The 25,581-nt window shown below is 41.8% G+C and overlaps 1 protein-coding gene across 3 annotated transcripts; it reads right to left on the bottom strand.

Annotated features, from left to right (window-relative positions):
- Window positions 1-22: 22 nt before the first annotated feature.
- Window positions 23-25,281, bottom strand: zmp:0000000926 (uncharacterized). Of its 3 annotated transcripts, XR_009770245.1 has the most exons (4): window positions 25,111-25,281; window positions 1,758-3,401; window positions 1,064-1,605; window positions 23-944 (listed from the first exon to the last, which is right to left on the bottom strand). XR_009770245.1 is itself a non-coding variant. In XM_061703045.1 (3 exons), exons 2-3 carry the CDS (start codon window positions 3,243-3,245, stop codon window positions 1,147-1,149), a joined length of 1,947 nt encoding a protein of 648 aa, XP_061559029.1. In that variant the 5' UTR covers window positions 3,246-3,401; window positions 25,111-25,281; the 3' UTR covers window positions 23-1,146. The 3 variants fall into 3 exon arrangements, 2 of the variants coding, with proteins under 2 accessions (XP_061559029.1, XP_061559105.1); XM_061703045.1 differs by having other exon boundaries at window positions 23-1,605; XM_061703121.1 differs by lacking the exon at window positions 25,111-25,281 and adding an exon at window positions 8,365-8,530 and having other exon boundaries at window positions 23-1,605.
- Window positions 25,282-25,581: the final 300 nt, after the last annotated feature.

A 25,581-nucleotide genomic window follows, 5' to 3' on the forward strand; every position in this document is an offset into this window, starting at 1 on the left:
CGAAGCTTTTTTCCATTTATTTCTAGCGTACATCATATAACAGATTCACAATTTTAAAAAATATACATTTTGTAGCTATGACATTGAGAAGGAATAATTTACAAGGATGGTTTTGTCACAAAAACTAAAGTGAAAGACTGCTGAATCAGAGCAGATACCCGTATCAGAGTTTAAAATACTTTCATCATTTTCCCTGCTTTCAGACATACTGTATACAGTACGTAACAATGAAATGGAAAACACAAGTGTACAGTAAACAGGGGTTGAGCATATCCACAACGCATCATGCTCCAACGTGTTATTAGCACCATTACTCTTCTATCTTACTGCACTCTTTCCACCATTCAGCTTTTAATGGAAATCAGTGTGTAGGCTATGGTACACATCTGTCCATGTGGGCATGATTGTCTCATACGCAGTTTTCCTTAGTGTTCTCCCATCTCTTCTGAGAGATAATGTTAAGAACATATTGGAGAGTAATGCCTTGACAAACAACTCGTTGAAGGTGATAAGATTTGAAGAAGGCAAAGAGTTGCTTGCGCTCATACATTCATCTTGCCTGCCCAGACCGACGCATACACAATGGTTGAGAAGCAAGAAAAAAAGTCGAACACTACATATCTGGACAAAATTGCATTAAATCTGTTTAGCATACTCACTGTACACGTGTAAGATAATTAGTAACATTTTTTGTTCATATCTTTATATATATATATATATATATATATATATATATATATATCTGCAATGTATGAATAGCGCTTACTTTCATAACACTGATTGAAATTGATAGCCTGCAGGACCCACTGTCGGTACGTATGTGTATGGGATGACTGTTACATAAACAGAGTGAACATAGACGAGTACTTGATTGTCTCACTAATGTCTTCAGTGTGTCTGCAAGAAGCCACTCAGACATCTTTCAGTGGCTGCTCCTTTCACTGCTAAGGAAAGGAAAGGAAAACAAAAGAGGGGGAAGGAGAGGTGCAACAAGTAGACATGTTTAAGCCTTAGGGCAGCAGTGTGAACACCCGTAATTTTTTATTGTTCTTTTTTTCCGTACCTGAAACTCTAGTGGGAGCAACAGAGACATGGCGCTTATACATCTGCTTACTGTTGGTGAACGTGTGCATGTGCAAGTTTCTACTACCACTTCATCAGCTTGGAGCCTTGAGGTAAATCCAGGAGGCTTTCATCAGTTCCTGTTGAGGGAAGGACATCAGGGGCTGACCAGCGCCGTTTCCGGGGGCGCCCAAGCTCCTGAGTCTGAGGTTTTGCAGCCGTAGTATGCGGAGGCCCAGTAGGAGGCGGGTGTTGGTAGAGAGGGGGAGGAGGCGGAGGAGGTGGCATTTTCTCTCTGTGTGAGCTGCTCGACCCTCCTGCCACAGCCCTGGAAAGGTTTTGTTTGCATTGGACCCTGGAGGAGTAACGCACATGTGTCCGGTGGAGTTGCTTGGGTGTGGGGGTGAGAGCAAGGCAGACATCTCCCTCTGTAAGCTGGCGGCAGGGAAGGCCATAGAGTTGTGTTGTTCTCCGAGGGCAACAAGAAGACCAGCCTTGGTCCTGGACGAAGAATGGATACTCCACCAAGACCTTCAGTAACTCCTTAGTCAAGGCAAAATGGATCAGATATTCAAATTAAAATATAATTGGCAATTGTTGGTACATTACAGGATTTCAGTTGAACAGGAGAAGCTTGATTGAGAGTAGCTTTACAGTGCCAACCGAATTTGATTATTTTTAATGAGATTGCTTACCTGAGTGTTGCGGTCTGTGAGGTGGACCTCTAGATGGCTGACGCCCGGTGTACTGCTGGGCGAAATGAGCAACACCGTGCAGGTGCTCAGATGGAACTCTGGGGACGTATCTGCACTCCTCAAGAAGTCCTCTGTCTGCAGCTCCTCCACCTGTTTCAACTGCCCGCTGGCCAGCTCAATGAGCGACCCCTTGGTGAAGTGAGGTAGGAGCGCGGGGGGCGATGGGTGAAGGGTAGGGGGTGAGGTGTGAACTTGATCCCTGTTATGTTTCAGGTGCTTCTCTTTGTCTTTACCTCGCTCCCTGTCCCTATGCACAGTCTTTTCTCTGTCTTTGACTTGGTCTCTGTCATGGTCTTTTTGGGACCTGTCATGGCTATTCAATAGACCCTGTGGTGAGTTAGGGGAGTTCCTTGGATTGTACTTCTTTGGGCCTGGCTCTACTTGCAAGTTATACAGTGGTGTTCCTGAGGGACTGTGGAGTGAGCAGGACTGGGAGGTCTGAGGGCTCGGCTGGCAGACAGATCCCAAAGAGTAGTAGATGTGAGCTTCAGCTGACGGGGCCCCCACGGTGTCCAGTAATCCCTCTTTACCTGCCCTGGGGTCTTGTCCCAGGAGATGGGGGCTGGTCTGTATTCTTTGCCGATGTCTGTCCTGCAGTGAGGAATGTGGCACATGGCCCTCCTGAGCTTGAAAGTCTGAAAAAAATGGGGCCCCGGATTGAGCATGAGGTGTCAGATTTTCTTGCTGTCTCCGCCCACCATTACTATGGGAGCTCTGTGGACTTGTTTCCAGTCTACTTCTGATGCTATCAGGGCTGTATTCCCCTGTGAGCAAAGGCCTGGAAGCGGAGGCAGTCCTGCTGCCCGACCCCTCCAGCCCATTGGGCCTTTTGCCCAAATATCTGTGTCTGGCTTCAACTAAACTTGGCTCGTGAGGGTAGAGAGAGCTATGGCCAAACAAGTAGGATGAGGAGAAGAGAGAGGAGCTGTAATCTCGTCGACCGCTGTTAATGTAAGACCACATCTCTCTTGAATCTGCTGGGAAGGGAGTCTTAAAAGAGCAAGTGGAGGATGGGGAGGAAAGGGGCCCTTCAGCTCGAAGCCAGCTGGAGTGGTGAGGCAGTGGTGTTGAGAGGGGATCATCTCTCCAGGCAGGAGAGCCAGAGCCCCTCCTTTCCACAACATGTCCTTGAAAGACTGGAAGGGACACAGATGAAGTGTAGCTCAGGGGCCACGGCAGGTGCAGGGGTGCGGGAGCAGGTAGCGGCGGAGGAGTTTGTAGGAGATGCGGGTTTGGGGTAGTTAGAGCTCGCTGCCTTTCCCCAACCTCCCTGCTGCTCTCCCCACGCCCTACGTTGGTCCTACTCCGAAATGGCACAGGGGGCTTGAATTCATCTGGCGGGGGAAGGTAGTGTTCTGACGACCCTTGCCGAGACTCCCTCTTTTTGGGAGGGAGGCACTCTTTGCCGCGGTCAGGGCTGGGATTCATGGGTGGGCTCCAGCGGCAGTGGGTGCCCCCTATGTGTGGGCGTAGGCTAGGTCACATGGGCTTCACGGGAGAATGAGGGGCACAGACAGAGGGGAAGGCTGTGGCACAGCATCGCTGTTAGATCACTGTAGATTTTTCAGGATTGAAGACACTCACCTACAGAGGAGGACATAGGTGAGATAGGAAGAGGTCACCAGAGGCAGGTTGTGTAGCCAAGAATTGTACTGAAGTAAAAGTATTGTTACCTCAGTAAAAATCGTCCACCAAATAATTAATGTATAAGAATAAGTATTCAGTGAAATAAACTACTCAAGTATTAAGTAGTGAATAACTTCTGATTTATTTTTGTTTTAATCAGAGCATGAACCTCGAATGGAAAAGGTTATACAGTAAAATAGGATTGTAAAAAGTCAGATATTGCCCAACATCACCATTTCAGCTAAAACAATAATACATAAAATCTTTGTAAAACGACATAAATTAAGGCAAATTCAGCCACAAGAAATGGTCTTTAATTGACTTTCTTTGTTTACACTCATGAAACAGCACAAGTTGGAAGTGGAATTCAAGTAGATTGAAATTTGGACATTTTGTGGCATACACAAATGACAGCGCATAATGAACAGTGAGAGGTTCTTTTTCGTGGTCGGTACGGTAAACAGATTGGATGTGATATGTGTCGCATGCCGTTGTTTCCTCCGTTGTTTCTGCCATGCTTATGCTTCACGTAAATGAGTCACTTTGAAAACTTTGCTTCTGCGTGGGAGGGGACGCGGAGGCTTTCTGTGCTGTCATATGACTGCCTGGCTTCATTTGATTGGTGAAATGGCGTCAAATTTCACAACTGGTTATGTTGGATTGCTGAAACAGATTCCCAAGGTGGAAGTCTTCATGACAAACCAAAACAAATAGATCGCACAAGTAATGAAAGATAGATACAATTAAAAGTAGCGTGTGGAATTTAGCTCAATGTAACGGAGTAAAACGCTTCTTCTGAACAAGAATATTGAAGTAAAAGTAAAAAGTATGTTGCATTAAAACTGCTCAGACAAGTACAATTATACCAAAAGTTACATAAATATAGCGGAGTAAATGTAGCACATTACTACCCAACTTTGTATGTCATAAATATATGTGAAGATGGGCAGCCCATCTGATGCTGGCATCAGATATTTCCATAATTAAAAAGGTCAGAACTCTTCGCACTTAAACTCTGATAACCATCGCTAATTAGTCATTACCCGAGTGCGCTGTGGTGGGACTGAAACTACCCAACTTACTCATTTCATTCAAACACATTACTCCCACATGTGGGCTAAAAATACACCTCACAGCTAATTAAGCAGATGCATTTCTTTGTGTGTTAAGCACATATAAGCACAAACGCATGCACTGCACGCACGTGTGCATGCACTCACACACACACACACACACACACACACACACACATACACACACACACAACTGTAGTTGAGTTTTCAACTCTTAACTCTTTGGTGATGATTGTAATATGGAGATGTGTTTTGATATCATTTTCTTGTAGCACCCCCATGACACCTGCAGGAATTATATAGAAGTGTACTACCAGCACCCCCCTCTCTCCAAACCCAGCACTCTCCCCACAAACACCCCCCTGGCCCTTCGCTTTCACACTCGCAGACAGCAACAGACACACAAATACTCCCACAGCCGGCAGTGCTTGCTCCCCCAGTGACAGTCAAAGCTGGTCACCACCCACCCAAAAGCTGACAGAGACAGCAGCAGTTGTTGTGGATAGTGAGTATCTGTCTGTGCCAACTCAATATTTGTCAAAAGAGGCGAGAACTGTGTGAGTGCATGCCATGTTGCTCGGGATATGGGAGAATCTGTGAATGTGTTTATTTGTTGAGGTTATTGTGTGTGTTTGAGGCCTAAAATGTGTCACAGATTTTGCAGTCTCGTTTCATTCAGTGAGAAGTGCGGGGGAGCTCCACGAATTCTTTTCCTTCCATGAAAAAAGTGCATCAAAATGAGTCCTTTCAACGACCGTCTTGTCAGCTGTTCCCTCCATCCCCACAGCCACAACGCCACGCTGCTTCTTGGCCCCACGCTCACCCGACAACAACCGACAGTACCGCCATCTGACAATTCGCCACACTATCACCATGGCGACTGCGTCCGCTCACGCATCTCGTCAGTTAGAGAGGTGAGACGGGGATATTCCACAGAACGGCGGGTAAACTGTTGCTCATGGAGTTACGAGGTCCAAAAACAGATTAGGTGTTGGAGACAAGCAAGCTGTTTATGCATCTGAGTGGAAAGCTGAAAAGTTGGCACTTCGCTGTGGTTGTGAAATTCAGTGTCTCAGATGTACGCAGACATTTGGTGCCAATGTAATATTAACAACCAATGTCATACAGTAGTTTCATTCTTCCCTCAATCGAGAGATTAAATGTCCCACCAGAAGCAAAAATTTGGAAAAATTGTATTGTTTATTTTTAATACAATGGCCCAATCATGCATCTTAAAAGTTTGGCCATTGGTGCTAAAAGTAATTGTGTGTGTGTGTGTGTGTGTGTGTGTGTGTGTGTGTGTGCGTGTGCGTGTATGTGTGTGTGTATCGTGGTTGTCTTTATCTATAGTGGTTGTCTATCTATACATGTACTGTATGTGTCCATCAACTGACAAATGGATTAGAGTATGTTTGGGTGGATGGACATAATATTAAATAAATGCAATTCAATCAAACATTGGTGTTGGTGTCAAGATACCAAAATGTCAACTTCAATAATATACCTGCATAAAGTACCTCGATACCGGTACTGAAACCACAGCAAAAATTTAAAACATCAGAAAAAGCAACAGAATAAAAACTGCCAGAACAACTTCAAATACTTTTATATTTATTTTTATTAATTCAGAACTTTATGTCAAATTTTTAAAATTATGTAATGATGGAATTACCCTATTCTTAAAATGTTTGAAATAATTAGATCAATGTCTGCATTATCATATATCTTATATGAAGAATATGTGTGTTCGCATGTATATAAAATCATCATCATCTACAGTATATACAGTATATGTATGATATATGCAGTAATGAAAAACAAATATTCGTCCACCCTTGCTTGTTCAATTTCTTGTTCATTTGAATGCCTGGTACCACTAAAGGCATTTTACCTGAAAAGCTTCATTGTATTTTTCAAAACAATTTTGGTTATTATAAAAAGAAAACCATGGAAAATGGCTAGAGCTACATATGAGCATATATTCAAAACTCCTATGAAACTCTATTTTCGTTGCCATCATTATATCTGTCCAAACAAAGGTACCTTTAGTTGCACCTGGCATTAAAAATTAATAAGAAACTGAAGAAACAAGGGGTGTAATATTTTATCCATGACGATGTTAATTATTTCTATATCTATATTTAGTTGTACTTTACTCATACTTAACACTGTGTATTTCAAGCTTTCAAGCTTTGTATTTACGCTTTTAGTGTGCAGTATTCTTGTCTTTGACAGCATTTGATTTCTCCCATTGTAAACAATACATTGTGCACCCATTCAGTGCAGTGCTGTTTTTCGTTGCGTCCGGAGCCACGACACTCAGAAAGTGGGCCTTTTTGCTCCACTTAGATCATAGATGCTTTTCCTTTTGCATTCGGGTGGATTTTTACTCTTCTCGAACTCCCTGATTTCCGAAGTGGTCTCCAACGACGAGCGTAGCCTGTATGTGGGTTGGAGCGCTTCAAGCTGGGCTAACGTGTGGCGCTCACCCGCGCTAAGTCATCTCATGCTATCGATGCTATCGATTACCCGCTGGTAACACTGACGCTCGTGTGCATCGAATGCCGAATTTCCCTAACAGCATGGGAAAATCCACTGCATATAACACTGACTTTGCTCAAATAGCCTCGTAAACTGCGGACTCTCTGAGGTGACGTCCTGGTGACTAACGCTAATGCGTGCTAACTTATACGCAGGAGCAAGTCGGCAGTTTGAAGCCAATTAATTCTTCTGGCTCGCACACAGTCACGCTCACACAACATGCAGGAAGACAGGCAGTCATTGGCTGACTGTCGGCATTTCTGGGTACTGGCCTTGAAGACACCATATTAATTAAGCGCTGTCGCATAAGTTTTTGTTTGTCTTTTAACTACCGGTCCTAAAAACTGGCACCATGGTAATTTTGACATCAAAATACCTTGGTACGGTACTGGTATCGGTACTTGGTGCAACACTAAACATACCTGTTCTGTAGGTCAGTGTGGGTTCATTTCCCACTCGGTGACATTGTGAATGTGAGTGTGAGTGGTTGTCTGTATCTATACATGAATGTGTCCATCAACTGACTGGTGAGCAGTCCAGAGTCAGCTGGGACAGGCTCAAGCTCCTGCAACCCTGAACAGGACAAATGGTTTAGAGTATGGTTGGATGGATAGACAAGACTTAAAAAAAAAATCTTAGGCAAAAAGCTAAATTGTTAAATTGAATGAATAATAATCATCATCTTTTAAACTATATTTTAGTGTACCTAAAGCACTTTCAGTTAAAGCCATATTCCTTAAACTATTATTCAGCTGTCTTTCCTCCAAAAATGAATATCCTTGTCCTTCTGATAACCCCATTAAAAACCAACCGGTAGTTGAAACCTGCCAAACAGTATGTGAAAACAAAGAAGGAATATGGTGCATGTGGAGGAGTTTGCTGAGAAATGTCTTCTGAAAGAAGACTCCTACACTGTACACACATGCATATAGAGTTGCTCACTTTGCTGTGGGAGTGTTAAACTATATCAAACCTCACTGAATCATAGCAATGTTCTACTGTACACTCTTTCACATTCAACTTTGAAGTTTTTAGAAAACTGTGCAATTTATTCTAAGAGGTTTAAAAAGAATGAAAACATTTTGCTTACTTGGGAGAAATATGCATGAGAAATATGATTTGTACTCCAATCTGAGAATCGTTTTAAACGAGGATTACCGGTAAATATTTGTATTTAATAGCGCCATATGATTCCGCTTTTCCTGCAGGAGCATGCCTCTGTGGAGCTGTCAATCAGTTACATCGCGAGCGCGAACGTGATGTGGGCGCAGGCAGCCCGCTGGATGGAGCAGTGACGAGAAACTGACCTTAGTGCAGGCTGAGCAGACATCCCAGCGTAGCATGCCATTCATATCCCAAACGTCCCAGAGGTCCCAACCCACTCTTCAGCTCCTTACGCCGCTAGACTGCCACTGTCAACACCTGCACATCTCAGCAACTACACACACAGCTGCCCACCCTATGATCTCTGTGTGTGAAATGATACTGGCGAGCCAGCAAAATCGAGGGAAATAACTGAGAGCCCTATTTGTCTCTGTTGTGTGTGTGCTCACGCGCGCGCGTGTGTGCGCAAACGACTGAGGAAATGAGTAATATCTAGCAGTGAGAAACATGTCTGCTATGCAGAGCCACATTGGCAGACCAGTTGCTGCTGCCGCCCACTCGCTTTAATCACTCTGAGGGACACAAACATACACACACACATACACACAGGCATACACAAACAGCCGAGGATGCTGCATTTAATGCTGCACAGCCACAACGTTGGGTACACTCGTATATTTTATCCATCCATTTTCGAGGCCTGAGCCAAAATTCAAACCCACAGCCACGTACTAACCAATGTGCTGTTATCTATCCATCCATTTAATAATTTTGCCCACTTTTTAATAGGGTAGGTGCATCTCCATCAGCAGATCGATATGGTAGTACAATATGTGTACAGCTATTCCAATGCAGTCCAATATTTCTGCGATTCACTCCAATTACGATACAAATCAATACAAGTGTAGCTACAATTCAGTGTAATTATGATAGAATGCTATATGACTCATTTCAATTTAATACACTGTGAAATTTATTCTAAGAGGTTTGAAAAATTGCTTGCTCCCTTCTCAAATTCTTGTTTTTTGCAACAAACAAATGTTGTTGGGCAATATCAGAAACTGCATCACACTTCATCAAACATAAAACAAATGTAAATCAGACTCTCAATCAGAATCATCTTTATTTGCCAAGTATGTCCGAAAAAAACAACACACAAGGAATTTGTCTCCAGTCGTTGGAGCCGCTCTAGTACAACAACAGACAGTCAATTGACAGAACACTTTTGAGACATAAAGACATTGAGAAAAACAGTCACTGAGCAATAAAGGGTTTCTAGTTATCTGGTAATGCCGGGAGAATTTTTATTTTTTATTTTTTTGACAAATGTGCAAAAAGATGCAGATGCAGAAATATCAGACAAAGATAACCCAAGTAAACATAAAATGCATTTTTTTCCTTTTTATTTTATTTATTAGGGAGAAAAATCCTATTCAAAGCTACCTGGCCTTTTGTGAAAATGTAACCTTGTTAAATCATGAATTAACTGGTGCTAATCCAATTTTTTTGGAAAGCTGAGTTTATTTTTACTGACCACACCCAAGCCTAATTACCTCCAGACGTGTTAAATCAAGAAATCCATTAAATAGAACCTTGCTGACAAGATTAAGCCAAAAGATTTCAAAAAGATGCAACGAATTGCCAATTGACACCCTATCAATCTGGAAAGGGTTACAAAACCATTTCTAAAGCTTTAGGATTCCAGTGAACTACGGTGAGAGCCATGAGCCACAAATGGAGAAAACATGAAACAGTGGTGAACCTTCTCAGGACTGGCCGGCCTCCAAAAATTACCCACAAAGAACAAACCTGAGGTCTTGAATCCTGGATTAGCACCCCTGGCAAGCAAAACGAGGTAATTTTCTTCGTGCTTATTAAAAAAAAAAAAAAAAAAAAAAAAAAAAAAGGTTGTATACTTTGCTGTATTTCATCCTGATGTTGGAATTGATACTATGTTGTAACACCCACTCACCAGGCAAGTGACCCTCGCACAAAAACCAACTTGCTGAAAAGGAAAAACTGCGACCCTTGGTGTTCTAATTGGGAAATAATATTTTAAGGCACCATATAAACAGTATATATACTGTACTGTATTTTAGTTTAATTTTTTTATCGAACTACAAACAACATAATTGGAGTAATTTTCAAGGAAGAAGTGAACTGCCATGGCCGCTATAGCTATAGTATGATCATACAAAGACAGGAAATGAACAACAAAAGAGAGAGTGTCCTATTTGAGAGGATGCTGGCTCCAAAGAATCTCCACGCATCGGTTTATCGCTTTTTAGCAGGTACATATGAAATTATAAATATATAGTTCAGTATTATTGTTAAACACTGTACACGTTTTTTGTATCTACTGTATTAGTATGGCTTGGTGGCGGCGCTTTGTACCTGGAAATGTAATTGTTGCTGTGAAAGCCCATGTAAAACAACATTGCATTTTTGATACGCCGTTACATCTGCGATGTTGTGAAGCCCCTCACCTGCAATTTAAATTTCGAATCTCAGCTAAACTAGTGACCGACGGTGCAGAACCCCACTCACGCTGCGACAGTTCAGTCGCGTTTGGCCGCGTCGCAGGGAAGGATGTAGCTTGAGGTTCATCCTACACACATTCTCAGATTTCGCTTTTCTCTGCTGCTCATGACTCAAAAGCAAACTCGACATCCATAACGCATGCACACTTTTGCTCTTTCTCTGAAGTTTTCATTTGAATTTGCATCCTTTGTCCTGCACAAAGTGCCTCATTTGATGAATGCATTTAGTTTGATATGACAAACGTGCAGGCTCACGCACGCCTACAATAGCGCCGCAGGAGAGCTCTCAATGATTTTCCTCTGTGATTGAGTCAAGACAAGTGCTTTGGCATGGCTGCTGTGGCTTAACAAAATTAAACAAAATTGGTGACAGCAGCATAGTTCATAGAATGCTGGAAGTCAACAGTCCAGTAAAGACAACAAACAAAAAAGACTGAACATGGATGACCAAAAGAAAAATACCAAAGCTTGGGAAATAATCACAATTAGTTCGTTTAACACAGCAAAAATAACGTAGTGATGAACAGTGTGAGTGTTTAATGGTAAAGATAAAACCCTCCCCTGCTATGTAAGCATAATTTTGTACCAACACATGGAATAGTTAAATTCTTCAGTCAAATTAAATAGAACAAAACATCAAATGACTATCAAATCTCCACGAACTGGCATAGAACTGATGCATAAACACAGTCAGTGAAAGAGGAGGCGAGGTGCTCATCGTAGGTTATTTACTACTGTACAACATATCGTCCTTGACAAAGTTATCAAACCACGACCCAATGTAAGGTTTATGCCACAGCTGCCCTAAATTAACAGCATTGGTAAAAAAATAAAATAAAATCTGTATTGGGAAATACAGCAATATGTAGAAGTTCTTGGTAATATTTGAATGCTAAAATATAACTTGTTGTTATCAATTAATTTTCTGCAGATACAATCCCCAGATTTTTCCAAACAAGTAGTGTAAGTGAACTGTTACATGCTGAATGTAGCCCAGTGGTTCTCAAACCTTTTACACCAGTAATATACTGCTATCCAAATATACCCATAACCATAACAACCAAGATTAAAATAAAGTCCCATAAGACAAGGCAGTGGTTTAATTCCTAAAAATATTTATTTTATATATCATGTGGCGGAACGTCACTTCCGGCCTTCAGCTGATTTCACGCAACACTTTTTCTTCCCCCTTACTTTGATGAATTATTCTGTTTATTTCTTGTTCAGGCGGCATGGTGACCAACTGATTAGCACATCCGCCTCACAGTTCTGAGGACCCGGGTTCAAATCTGGCCTCCCTGTGTGGAGTTTGCATGTTCTCCTCGTGTCTGTGTGGGTTTTCTCTGGGTCCTCTGGTTTTCTCCCACATTCCAAAATCATGCATAGTGGGCTGATTGAAGACTCTAATTTGTGAATGTGAGTGTGAATGGTTGTTTGTTTATACAGTGGGTACGTAAAGTATTCAGACCCCCTTAAATTTTCACTCTTTTTTTATATTGCACTGTAGCGATTATGTATGAAATAAGAATTGTAATTAACTTAGGATAAAGTAATAAGATAAACCGTAAGTAACGCAAACGTCACTTCCGGTTTATCGTAAAATTTGATTTGATTGTTAAAATCAAACTAATGTCTCGAAAAATGCACCACGTCAAATTTTTCAAGTTTAACTTTGGGCGAAATGACGACAAACCTTTTTAAATCAGTCTCATGATCTGTAGGTTCATGAGACGACATTTTGAGTCCTTGGTTACAGAGGTTTACTCAAATTCACGAGTGGAATTTTATGGTATATTTAATGAAACACACAACTACAACTGCAAACTACAACAAGAACATATCACTAAGGGTAAAAGAAAGAAAGAAAATAAGGCGTACGAAAATGGAAAAGAGGACATCGTGTGTGGTCGCTGGGCTAAACTAAATGAGCGTGTGAGCGTTTAATGCGTTGAGTCAGAGCGAGAGAAGGCAAAGTTGGGATTTTGTATGAAGCTAGTAATTTCTCCACAATTATTACACACTGATGTTGTACATCATAGTAAGGATTGCAGTGTCGACTTACGAACGCTGATCAGCTGGTCTTTGGGGTGGTCTTCCTGCGGACCTCTGGTGGAAATGAAGAAGGTTTGGTTGAAGAAAAAACAGATGTACAAAAATAAAAACAAGTAGGAAAGGGAAGTTGTTGTCCCGTTTGGGATGCTCTGGCCCTGCGGGAGGCCGGCAGCTGCTCGTTGAGGCCCCACCGACCGATCGTGGCTAGGGAAAGCGATCGGAACCGCATGGTCGACTTCTTCGATCGAAAACGCCGCCAGCTTGGTTGCGGCGGTGTCATGGCCCTGTGTTTCAAGTTGTTTTTCTTTGTGTTGCAGTGTCTGGGTGAGCGAAGGTGGGCGTTGACATCGGTGACGCACCTGTCATGCATTGTAATCATCAGCCTTTTTAGGGGGCACCGTGACAGGGCGTCGGAATATTCACTCGTTTTTGCCCCGTGTTTGCCGCCGTTCTGACCGCTGTCCAAATTTAGGCTCAATACGAATATACTTTCAGTGACTTTCAGCCACCAAATGATCACATGCACTGGGTGGATATCAAAGGACACACCCTCACCCATCGTGGCACAGACAGGTCTGCTAAATTGGCAAACTCACCAGCAAGCCTTGCACTTGCACGAAAATCAAGATACGTCACCATTTGTGCTCCGGCGCACGTTGCACAGTCTATGAAAATAAAGCCCTTGATGTCAAGCCAACTGTTTCTACTGTGAGCAAAGGGGAGTGAAATAAAGTTAAGATGAATGATTAATTAATAAGAGGAGCAAGATGAAGTATTTGGAAATTGTTCCTGCACCGGAGCATTAAAAGGCGACACACCAAGCCACAACTGACAGCAAACTGGATGTAAACAAACACCGCTAAGAAGTACAGACAAGATAAGAAGTACTTATAATCAAGAGACTGGGTAACAGTAGGAGATTGTTCGCTTTCACTGGCTCAGTTGACAGACTGGCAGTACAATATGTTATGATCGGGGTGGGGCAGTGGCTTGCTTACAGTGCTTCACATGGATTGACTTACAGTCCCTTCCAAAAGTATTGGAATGGAAAGGTCAATTCCTTTGTTTTTGTTGTATACTGAAGATATTTGGGTTTCAGATCAAAAGATGAATATGATACAAAAATTCAGAATTCCAGCTTCTATTTCATGGTATTTACATCTGGATGTGTTCAACAACTCAGGACAGAGCACTTTATGTTAAGCCACCCACTTTTTAAGTGAGCAAAAGTATTGGAACACATCATTCAATGAACTTCAAGTGAATAACATTTAATGTTTGGTGGTATAACCCTTGCAATAACTGCATCAAGCCTGCGACCCATTGACTTCACCAGACTGTTGCATTCTTCATTTGAAATGCTTTTCCAGCTCTTTACTGCTGCCTCTTTCAGTTCTTCTTTGTTTCTGGGAGTTTCTCCCTTCAGTCTGTGTTTTGGGTCAGTCTTGTTGCATGATGAAGCGTCTCCCGATTAGTTTGGATGCATTTTTCTGTAAATTTCCAGACCAATTGATTTTGTAGACTTCAGTAATCATTCTGCTGCTACCATCATGAGTTACATCATCAATAAAGATGGCAGCCATGCAAGCCCAAGCCATGACATTAGCTCCACCATGCTTCACAGATGAGCTTGTGTGTTTTGGATCATACGCAGATCCTTTCTTTCTTCATACTTTGGTCTTTCCACCACTTTGGTAGAGGTTAATCTTCGTCTCATCAGTCCATGAAACTTTGGTCCAAAACTTTTGTGGCTCATCTCTGTACTTTGCAAATTCCAATCTGGTCTTCTGATTCTTTTTGCTGATGAGTGGTTTGTATCTTGTGGTATGGCCTGTATATTTTGTCTCTCGAAGTCTTCTTTGAACAGTGAATTGTGATGCCTTTACCCCTGCCCTGTGGAGTTTGGCAGTAATGTCACTGACTGTTGTCTTTGGGTGTTTCTTCACAGCTCTCACAATGTTTTTGTCATCAACTGCTGTTAATACCCTTGGTCGACCTGTTTGATGTCTGTTGCTCAGTACACCAGTAGTTTCTTTCTTTTTCCAGACATTCCAAATTGTTGTATTGGCTGTGCCCAATGCTTGTGAAATGGCTCTGATCAATTTTCCTACTTCTCTCAGCTTCAAAATGATTTGCTTTTCTGCCATAGACAGCGCTCTGGTCTTCATGTTTGCTTAACAGCCAATGCAATTTTTACAGGTGAAACCCAAAGCCAAAAACAAGCACTATCTAATATTTAAGAAATCAATCTAAAAGGCAACACCTGAGCAACTAGAAACACCCATCAGCCAGATGTTCCAATAATTTTGCTCACTTGAAAAGTGGGTGGCTTCAAACAAAAGGTGCTCAGTCCTGAGTTGTTTAACACATCTAGATGTAAAATACCATGAAATAAAATCTGGAATTCTGAACTTTTGTGTCATATTCATCTTGTGATCTGAAACCCAAATGTCTTCTGTATACAACAAACACAAAGTAATTGAACTTACCGTTCCAATTCTTTTGGAGGGGACTGCAACTCTTGAGTGTCTGGCTTGCTTGCCAGGTATTGTCTGTTGCAGTATATTTCTAAATGTAGGATGTTAGTCGCACTTTCAATTATCTATGGGCAGGGGTGTCAAACTAATTTTTGTCGTGGACCACATCGTAGTTATGGTTTCTCTTGGATGGCCGTTATGAACCCATTTGAATGTATGATCGCGTCATATTATTACGTATACACAAATTGATGCATAGCTACTTTTAAAATCAGAAGGAAGTAAAAACTTTGTTCGACTACAATATAATTTAATTTATTTTAAAAACAGCATCAGTAACAAACAAAATAGAATATCTGAATACTTTTAAAAGTGAAGGCAATTTTCAATTTTGGCATTTTAGCTGGAAACACGACGGAGATGCACATGATTTGGTTTCGCAGGCCACATAAAATTATGTGGCAGGTCGAATCTGGCCCCCGGGCAACCAGTTTGACACCTGTGGTCTATTGTGTAAGATTAATGATAAGACAAATGATTAAAATAAATCATAAATAATAATAATAATAAATAATTTGAATAAATCAAACCTTCTGGTTACTAGTTCAGGGTCTACCCTGCCTCTCACCCGAAGTCAGCTGGGATAGGCTCCAACTCACCTGTGATCCTAATGAGGACAAGCATTACAGAACATTGAATCTAACCTTCAGTAAAATATTTCATATGAGAAGGCAATAAGAACATGCACATATTGTATTTAATGTTAAGTTAAAAAGTTAAAACTCCAATGACAGCTTTAATTATATTTATTGTTGATAAATATGATCATGAGTAAATCATAGGGTTGTGCTTGATGTTATAGTAATTACAAATGCGTGAATTATGTTTCTGTTACTACTTAGTTATTTACAATAGCGTATTTTCTTTTTTTCTGAGGTTTTTGTCCTCATCTTAAATGTAATTCGAATGCTATTGCACCTAATACACTTAGTGCACCTTATGGCCAGTGGCCAATGGAAGGAATCACATTCCTTGATGAACAGTCAACCTAAACTACTGAATGCCAAAATAAAAAGAGAAAAAAGGAAACCATTGCCTGGTCATTGAGATAAATACAGATGAACTCTTCAGGGAATTATTCAATCTCTTTCAAGTGGGGAAGCTGCACATTTACAATAACTTGACGGCTATTAACTCTTAAAATGGAAAAACTAACACAGATTCAAATATTAAGCAATGCCTAATTAATATTACTACAAATTATAAAACCAAATAAGTACCATTCCTCCGCCCCCTCCTCATCCGGCTGATTGGTACCTGTTCGCTCTCTGTGGGGGAAGGGACAATTTATTGATGTTACCCTAGAGACCTTTGTAAACATGTAAAAATGAAATAAACTGTCCAGAGCACAGGGAAGAAAGAGGAAAAGGAGGAAAAAATAAAAAAAGAGGTTATTTTTACAACTTTTGTTTTGTCCCATCAGGGGGCATCACAGCGAGTCACTCGTCTTTGTTCGGCAGTAACGATAGTGTAGTGAAATGAGGAATAAATACATTTCATATTTGAAAGTGGGTGAAATGTTATCTTATAAATTAAAGAAAATATTTATAAAAAATGGCATTTAATTTCTTTCTTAAACGTATGCAAATCCCCAAAGGATGGGTGCGCCATATAAAATCTCGCGTGGGGTGCCACATTGGGTAAGGTCGGCTCTGCATTGGACATTTAATTATCTGGCTACTTTACGATCATCGTGTTTTACATCAACCACAGTTAGACAGTTTGATTGTTTAGTTCTTTGGACACTATGGAGAGGAGGTGTTGAATGCGAGAGGATGATAATTCGGTCATAAAGTTGACTTATTCCTGAACAACTGCTCCACCTCACCTCTGACTTTGGAAATGATGGCTATGCCCCAGATTACACTAAGCACTAGTTTAGCTTTTTAAGAAAAACACATCATGCACCACCGCTGAGGTTTTTAGTGGAAATTATTGCTCTAACTAATTTAAGTTTCTTTGCCTTGCTGATTCATTGCAAGCACGCACACTCACATGCACCCCGCCCCCCTCCCCCAAACACACCTACACACACAGACACACAAACACACACACACACACTAAGGGTCACAGTAAGTAAACTGGTCAAATGAGTCACACTACACCCTTCAAATAACAGCGATGGATGTGCCAAATAAAAATAAGGCAAGTACTTTCACTGGTGAGACTTCATGTGCGCATTCCAAGCCGGTTATTTTAATTGAAATAAAAAAAAATTATATTGCTGTTGGTTGGTTAGCCCGTCTGCCTCACAGTTCTAAGGTCCGGGGTTTGAATCTCTGTTGTGTGGAGTTTGCACGTTCTCTCTGTGTCAATGTGGAAATTTTTTTTTTTTTAAGGGTTTTCTGGCTTTCTTCCACATTCCAAAAACATGCATGTTAGGTTCATTGAAGATCTGTGTGTGAATGGTTGTTTGTTGATGGCTCCAGTTGAGCAGAGATGATTAATGCTAAGTCAGGTATCTGACCCCGTTTGAGACCATGCGAGGGATCTCTTGTGATGGACATCTGATACAGCAGAAATTTGTTGCTGAATGTAACAAAGTGGAAAAGAAAGCAGAGGGACAAGATAGATTTGACCCATTCTTCGACAGGAAGCCCAGCCCGTAGCCGGCTCAACCACAATGAGGATGGGTTTATGGCTCAAGAGTTACTCTAAACACATTAACGCACACACACACACGCACACACACACACAAATGGTAATCTGCATGTGCCCAGGGACACAAGCAAGACTACTGAGTCATACATCAAAATTTTTCTTTGTGTTAATCTGCACAGTCATTCCAGACACCTTGATGCAAATATCAGGAGCCGCAAGTAGCACCAAAATAAAACATAAATCATGTATTATGTTCTACATTCACAGGTTTCACCGGGACAATTCTCTTTTTGTAGCCGGTGTAGCCAAGTACAAATTATTATTATTATTATTATTATTATTACTATTATCGAACACCATATTTGGTGGACCATCAGAAAGATAAGTGTTTCAAATATATAAAATGTTAGAATACAAAATATTTCCAAAATCCCTTAAAATGATGCAATGTAGTTAGTTCTACGCCAATGCACACAACAAACAATAACAGACACACTGTGAAAAACATTGTGCAGGTCCACCTACTGAAGTGGTCAAGGAATGTGTGTTATACTGTAAGTGGGGACATTTTTTGGGTAATGCAGATGAGAGAGTGAGGTAGGGTTAATCCTAGACAAACCTAACAGGTACGGCCTACGCCAGGCTTATTGTAGTTCTGGGAGGAAATCTCACCTTGAAGTGGTGCAACCTGGTAGCCCTTAGGTTATAAATAGGACCACGATGACTTTTCAAGATGGCTTTTACGCAGTATCAGTTAAATAAGACTCATCTAATTGCACAGGGGTCAGCCAGTTTGCTGAAGCAGAACAAAAAAATTATGAAACGATGGTGTTTGTGAGTGACCCTATAAAAACAAATATGCAGGGCACAGGCACTCATTCTTGCAGAGGTCAACATGAGAGTTAAGTATTTTGCAAAACTGTGAGGCTGACATTTTCTTAAGTGGGCGTTAGCTTGTTATTATTCATTGACATTTAAATGTATGCTGAGGGTAGTTTCATTCTTGCACTTTGTACAAGTGTAATTGCTCTCCTCCTGTGTGCCATCTACATCAGATACAGTATATGTTCAAAAATGAAAAGCTCACTTTATCTGCACTGATAGGCCCAATATTAAAGAAAAAAAGCCCAACTAAAATTGCAATCGCGGGTATTTTTGGTGATACACTTGTGACACCTTTTTAACTTCTGTCTTCCACAAATTTTAAAAGCACACTTTCTCAGCCAGCACCTCTCCGCTGGCTTGTGACATGACTAACACAACCGCCAGGCATTGATAGGAGTACTCTTACACTACGAGATCAGTAGTTTACATGAGGGGAGTGGAGGGAAGTGGATAGAGAATGTGATGGGTACGGCTTGTAAAAAAGAATATAAGTGCCTCTATGAATGTATGTGTCTCTCTCTGTGTGTGTGTAGGTGTGTGTGTGCGTGTGTTTGTTTCCATACTAAATATTTGTTTCTTTTGTCACTGTCCCGTGGAAAGTGTCAGTCAAAGTGGGCTTAGGTTTGTTTTCTGGTTTAGCAGCAAAATGTCAGCATGCAGTAAGTGAGCACAGTGATGGCAACTCCATGGAGGGACCATAGCTAGGTCTCTTGTTGGTAGCTGGAGTGCCATTCAGTGACAGAGAATCTGTCTAGACTGTCTGCACAGAGCCTGTCTGGAATGCCTTCGTCAGTGCTCATATTCATTGCCTGTGGTATAATAGACAGCCCTGAACATCAAATCACATCAACACACGTTTGTGTGTTATTTTTTCAACCACTTTCACTAGAGACTTATTATTGAACCATTTGATCATATGTACTGATGATCGCAAACTAAAAGAAGAGAAACCTGGATAAAGGTCAAATAAAGTTTTTTTGTGTGAATGCTTTAGCCAGTGACATAAAAAAATGAAATGAAAGGAATTGAAAAGCATTTTAAGGGTACAGAAGGCAAGATCATCTTTTATTGACACTATAGGAGCTACAAAATGTCTCAGATGTTACTTCTTCTGCACACTGACACCAAAACCAATACTGTGCAATATATTGTGTCTTGTATGTCTGCCTTGTCCATACAGGGGAACACATTAACTAAAACTACACGAAGCTGCAGCATGCTTATGAGCTGATCTGGCTGAGTGTAGGTGTGAGCTGTGGGTGGCAGGGTTGAAAGGTCACTGAACCCGTATTGTATATGAGGTGCGGAGGAGGAAGCAAGTTGCTTGATGAGGCACATGGGTGAGGGAGCCAAGGTTGGAGAAACAGGAGAGAGTAAGCTATATAATGCATATAGAAACATTTACTTCACACGTGGATTTGTGTGATCACAACTGCCCACCTGTGTCTTCTCTAAGGGATAGCTGTATCTGTCACTTTTAAGGAGTCCAGCCAATTCTTCCAAACCCTTTCATCTGGAAGACCCCTGGCTGGAGAACAGTGGCCATGCAGCACCCCCACCACCATCCCCAACAAGGGAACAAACATATGAACCATCCAACCTCTGAAATTAGGTTTCAATTATAGTCACGGGTCATTCTCATATAATTTGATCAATAGCGGTAAAAACATGGCCCACTGGATTTCCTTTTAAAAATCTGTTAATTTTACTAATATGAGCATTTCAATTATTGGTAGTTGTAGCGGACATGCCACGCAAAAGATACCACCCGGAACCCCAGCCTCGCACTACCGCCACTCCCCGGCGAGGTAGACGTTAACTCACACGCAGTCACACGCAGACTCTAAACGCATTAACACAATAAACTATCTTCAACAAGACACAGACATTTGCTTTGCCATGCCGACGCTAAGTGGATCACGTCTGCCTGGTACTTCAAAGTGGAGACCCACGGATGCTGAGTTCGCCCCTGGACGCCCCGCCAATCGAAGGATTGCACCCACAAAGACGCCTCCACCCTGTTGGGTGCTGCTACTTGGGAGTTGGAACAGGCAACAGCGACACCCACGGGCGACGGAACGACACTACAGACGTGGGTTCATAAGACAGTCTGTGACTCGAGTGGGAGTCAATATTTTAAGAACTTTACATGAACGCCACTAGTGACTATATTGCTGCAAACTTGAATGTCAAATTTGTTAACTGAATCAGATGAAATGTCTCACCCCACGCCACAAATGTCACATGAAAATAGTAATGTTCTCCACACCACATAACATTTGAAACATTCATTACAGGTATGAAAGAGGATGAGTGTGAAACAATGCTCTGGCCATAAAAGGGGCCGGAGCTGAGAAGAGTTGAGAAGTTTTTGGAGTCTTATTGGAGAAGTCTTCCTTTGGTCACCCCGACCCACTCACCGACGACCATGCCAGACAGGACGCCCACTACACCCGAGGTGGCAAGGACACATCGGACGATCCGTGGCTGCAGCGCTTCCTGCAAGTGCTGCGAGCTACCCCGTTTGGGGCCCGAACTCAGTCTGAGGGAACGGAGCTGGACGCAAGCAACTCCGTCGAATCCACCTGTTCCCAGTGTGGAACGGGCCGGCCGAATACTCGGGAGTCTGACTCGCCTGCCTCAAACGTGTTCCAGACATGTAAGTCCAACATTGCGGTCTACTAAAAGTACGGATTAGTGCATATTTGGGTTTATATTAACGAGACCAGGAGTCCTCAGCTATACGCATTCACTACATGCCCATTCTGCTCATCTCACGTCACAAAACCGTTCCTTTGCCAATGTTCGTAGATACCTTGTTTGTTTTGTGTTTGTCTGTGTTTTATCCTGTAGTAAACCCTTTTTATTATTAAACCTTCTGTATAATTCACCACTTGCATGGATTATGTGTGTTTGGGCTCGGAACGAAAGCTCTAGAAAGTCTAGAACTCAAAGTAGCCACCTTCCGATAAAGACTGATTATAAAGGTTTGTCGTCAGTTAAATTTGGAAAAATATGATCTGGTGCCCCTCATATCTATCAAATATCTTGATTTATAACGCTGTAATTTAAAATTAAGATAACCCGGAAGTGACGCAGGCGCCGCTTCCAACTCATCGTTTCCTTCTAAATTAAGCACAAATTCTAATGTCAACCATAAACGCTACAGTTGTTATCCATCAAAAGACCATAATTGATTCTATGGAAACAAAATATTCTTAAATCACATTTTTCAAACTTTAAATGCCAGAATGTCTTTACCATGAGTTGTCCAACATGAAGTTTCATGAGTTGCAACATGTTTTCTGAAGATGTTAATTAAACTTTTGGATATAAAGGATTTTTCTTATATTTCATAATATGCCTTCTCCATGAAAACTAACACAAAACCATCTTAGTTTCTTCAGAGTTTCTTTTTTTTTTTGGGGGGGGGGGGGGGTTGTTATACGAACGTTTTTTTTTTTTTTTTAACCAAAGCTGTCTTTAGCATTTATGTCACGGGAGAGAGCCTCATTATATTGTTGCAATCCACCACAGGGATCTGTGAGCTGAAATGCAAGGATGAGGCAGCCATTTTGCATTCACACCATAGCAGAGAGCAAAATAAATGGTGTTATTTCTGAGATATGAATTAATAGTTTATGTGTGAATTTGTGAAAGCGTCTGAACTATTGCATGTCTTCACCAGTATTACAATTGTAAAAAGACAAGAGTGTAAGGGGTTTAATGAGTAGTTAGGATCATTTTGCACTTGCATCCACAGAATTTGAAGGGCAACACATAATTTGTGCAACTCCCATGATTTTTATGAAGCTGTCTTTACCGTTATGCACTTTTGTCTTTATTGTTACAAAGAAAAGAAGTGTATTTCAATGGCAGACCACCATTTGCTTTGTCAATAAGGATTGCCTTTACTACAGGTATGATTGTCTAAAATTTTAAATCATCAATAACTTTTTGACAATAGGACTTTAAGCGCGGCACATAAAAATTGCTAAATTGGATTTTTTTGTTGTTGTCTTGACCGTTATTGATCAAATAACCCTTATAAGAATGGACAAAGACTATTTTTTTCCATTTAAAAGGTTGAATTGATTGAGCCAATGTGACTGTGAGCAACAATGAGAGCCATTATCCTTCAAGTCAGTCAAGCCGAAAAGACCTTGAACAAGTGAACGACTTCAACACACACATAGAGTATGTATAACCCTAAACCCCAATCACAAGCTACACGATACATTTGCACATATTCATAAATGTTCAGTTGTCTTTTTCACCTTCTTTTCTCCTCACTCAAAGTGGGTGAGAGTGCCATAGTAGAGTATATGACTGTCAACACAAAGTGTAGTATATATGTGTGTGTGTGTGTGTGTGCGCACACTTGTGTGTCTGTCCGTGTGTGTGGAAGGTAGGTGGAGAAGCACAGCAGGGTGTAAAGGAGCCCTGTGATAATGACAGGCCATGCATTATATAACATGCAGATTGCATAAGGAGATGATTATTTTAAGTCCACATATCGACAATGTGTAAGTATTTTGGGACGTGGGCGTACAGCACTGTACGTACCTTGAGTGTATAAAATATTCCGAGATGTGCTCTTTCTTTTTGTGGAGAATGTGGGTGTGAGTAAACTAGGGTGAATTATGTGTTTTTAAGAAGGGGGCATGAATGTTTCAGATTTCTTTCGGTGCTATCTGCATATCAAAACAAATATGTGGGAATGTTGGCACACTTGTGCACAGTGTGCATAAAGGCTGTCTTTTTATCACAGGCTCCCACTCATTATCACTTTTAGGATTCAGAGAGATCCACTTGAAAAGGAGCTGACTCTTGTCAGATGCAAAACCTGTAGCTTTGACTTTTGATGACGTTCCTGTTTGAGCTTGTGCTGAGAGAACACATGCTCAAAATTGTATCATTCACTCTTGCAGTCACTTAGTCACAAGGTTACGGTCTCCTAGGATCTGTGGTGCGGAGTCACACAAGTGAGGCGGACGGCCCATACACTATGATCTGTGTGCCGCTGCCTCCAGTGCGTGGCCGCCTGCCTCATGTGTGCCTCTACAAAAATAGACCTCTTAAAGAGCCAGCAGCCATTCAACCTCACAGGTTTCCTGGGCAGACACACATCTGAGAAAACTCTCGTTCAGCCTACGCACGAGTAATAATTCTCACCAAAAACACGTTTTCATCATGGCATCATTCAGTTGAACAATGGGAGTCAATCTTGGTAATTATGCGCCTCGAGAAATATTTCCTCTGCACCATCAAGCACAACTGTACAGATAATGTTCATGATTGGAACAAGTGAATTAAGTCAGCGAGGTCAAAAGCTGTAAGGCTCACATGAAAGATATAGCGCGCCGATGGCTTTGAACCTGTTAAAGGTTCCTCCACGCAGCAAAAGTAGACACCATAATTGTTGGGAAAAGTAGGGAATTCGCTGGGTGCCAAACACAAAAACTCCCAAAAGAATGATGCGGGAACTGACAATTGTAAGGTCTGACTGACAGATGCAGATAGAGATCTCCTCGTTTCACTACTTTGTATTCCTTTCACTTTCCCTCCATGCACCATGCATTTCAAGTTCAATGTATTGTTCGCACACATTCTAGGAAAAAAACCCGATTCTTGGTTATTGTTACCCCTCCAAACTTTATGCACCTACTGATGCACCTGCACATGTTGGCACAAGATCTCATACGCAGCGACTGCACTTCCTATTTTCATTTCTTTCTCTCTCTTACTTCTTTCTCAAGCTAAGGCTTTTGACTTGCTTTTGACTCGACTGCAAATAGTCCCACCCTGACCAATCGCTGTACTTTGCCAGTTTAAACACACCTCCTCTTGGGCCCCTTGCTATCTCTGGACCAGGGCTATTTAAGCCCACTGCTCTAATTCTGAAAGTCCTGATCAGGCTGAGTGATGCACCTCCACCTCCCTCTCTCTCTTTCTCTCTCTCTCTCTCTCGCTGTCTCTGGATCAGTCACACTCACCAGTTTGTTCACACTCTCTCGGTTATTCCCCACCACGCGCCTATAGACACATGCGCACACACACACACACACGCACGCGCACGCAGGTGCTTTCTTACATTACTGAATAGCACACATTCATACACGCACGCACACACACACAAGTGCCATCTTACTTGAGTTCATTCATCCTCGCATGCACACAAAAATAATATTTGATGTTTGTGAGAGTGACACATACTGTACATAATTCAGCCTCACTCTACAGACAACAGTACGTCTCCTTCAAAGTTCCTGGCACAGTTTCACTCGCCTTGTACTTCGAAAACACACACAGAAGAAGTGATTTGGTGACATACCTCGCCGGGTGCCCGAATGTATCTACTACTGGAGAGTTCACTCATTGGATCAGGTTGGCGGTGGCAGCAGCAGGCACGTAGAAATATCCACTTTGTGTCTTCCTCCTCGCTACTGCTCAGCCTTTCCTCTCTTCATCCTGTCCCTGCCTCTCCTTCTTCTCACTCGCTAAACACCTCTTTGCTCCCTCCCTCCCTTGCTCTTGCTCCCTCTCTCACTTTCTCCCTATCAGTGCATTCTCTTCCCCCGGTTCGCTTGATCTCACCACCCCGCCCCTCACCTCACTCTTCCCTTGTTCCTTTACAAGTGCTGCCTGACACTTGCTAACTTTTTCCCCCTACTTGCAATGGAGGGTATAATTAGAGAGAGCTCAGTGATAATACAGGCAGGCTCATTGTGAGAGCTTTGGCATTGACGCTCATGTTTGGCAGACAGCCCAGTGGATTGGCTCATTAACCTCCCTTTAGCAGAAT

The sequence above is a fragment of the Phycodurus eques genome, chromosome 1 (genome assembly GCF_024500275.1).
Source record: "Phycodurus eques isolate BA_2022a chromosome 1, UOR_Pequ_1.1, whole genome shotgun sequence".
Classification (NCBI taxonomy): Eukaryota; Metazoa; Chordata; class Actinopteri; order Syngnathiformes; family Syngnathidae; genus Phycodurus; species Phycodurus eques.

What these genes read in the sequence shown, in the direction of transcription:
- zmp:0000000926 (XM_061703045.1), bottom strand. Translation starts at nt 3,245, where the DNA reads ATGAATCCCAGCCCTGACCGCGGCAAAGAGTGCCTCCCTCCCAAAAAG. An exon ending in TCACAGACCGCAACACTCAG is followed by an intron (nt 1,606 to 1,757) that starts GTAAGCAATCTC and finishes GCCTTGACTAAG; the next exon opens with GAGTTACTGAAGGTCTTGGT.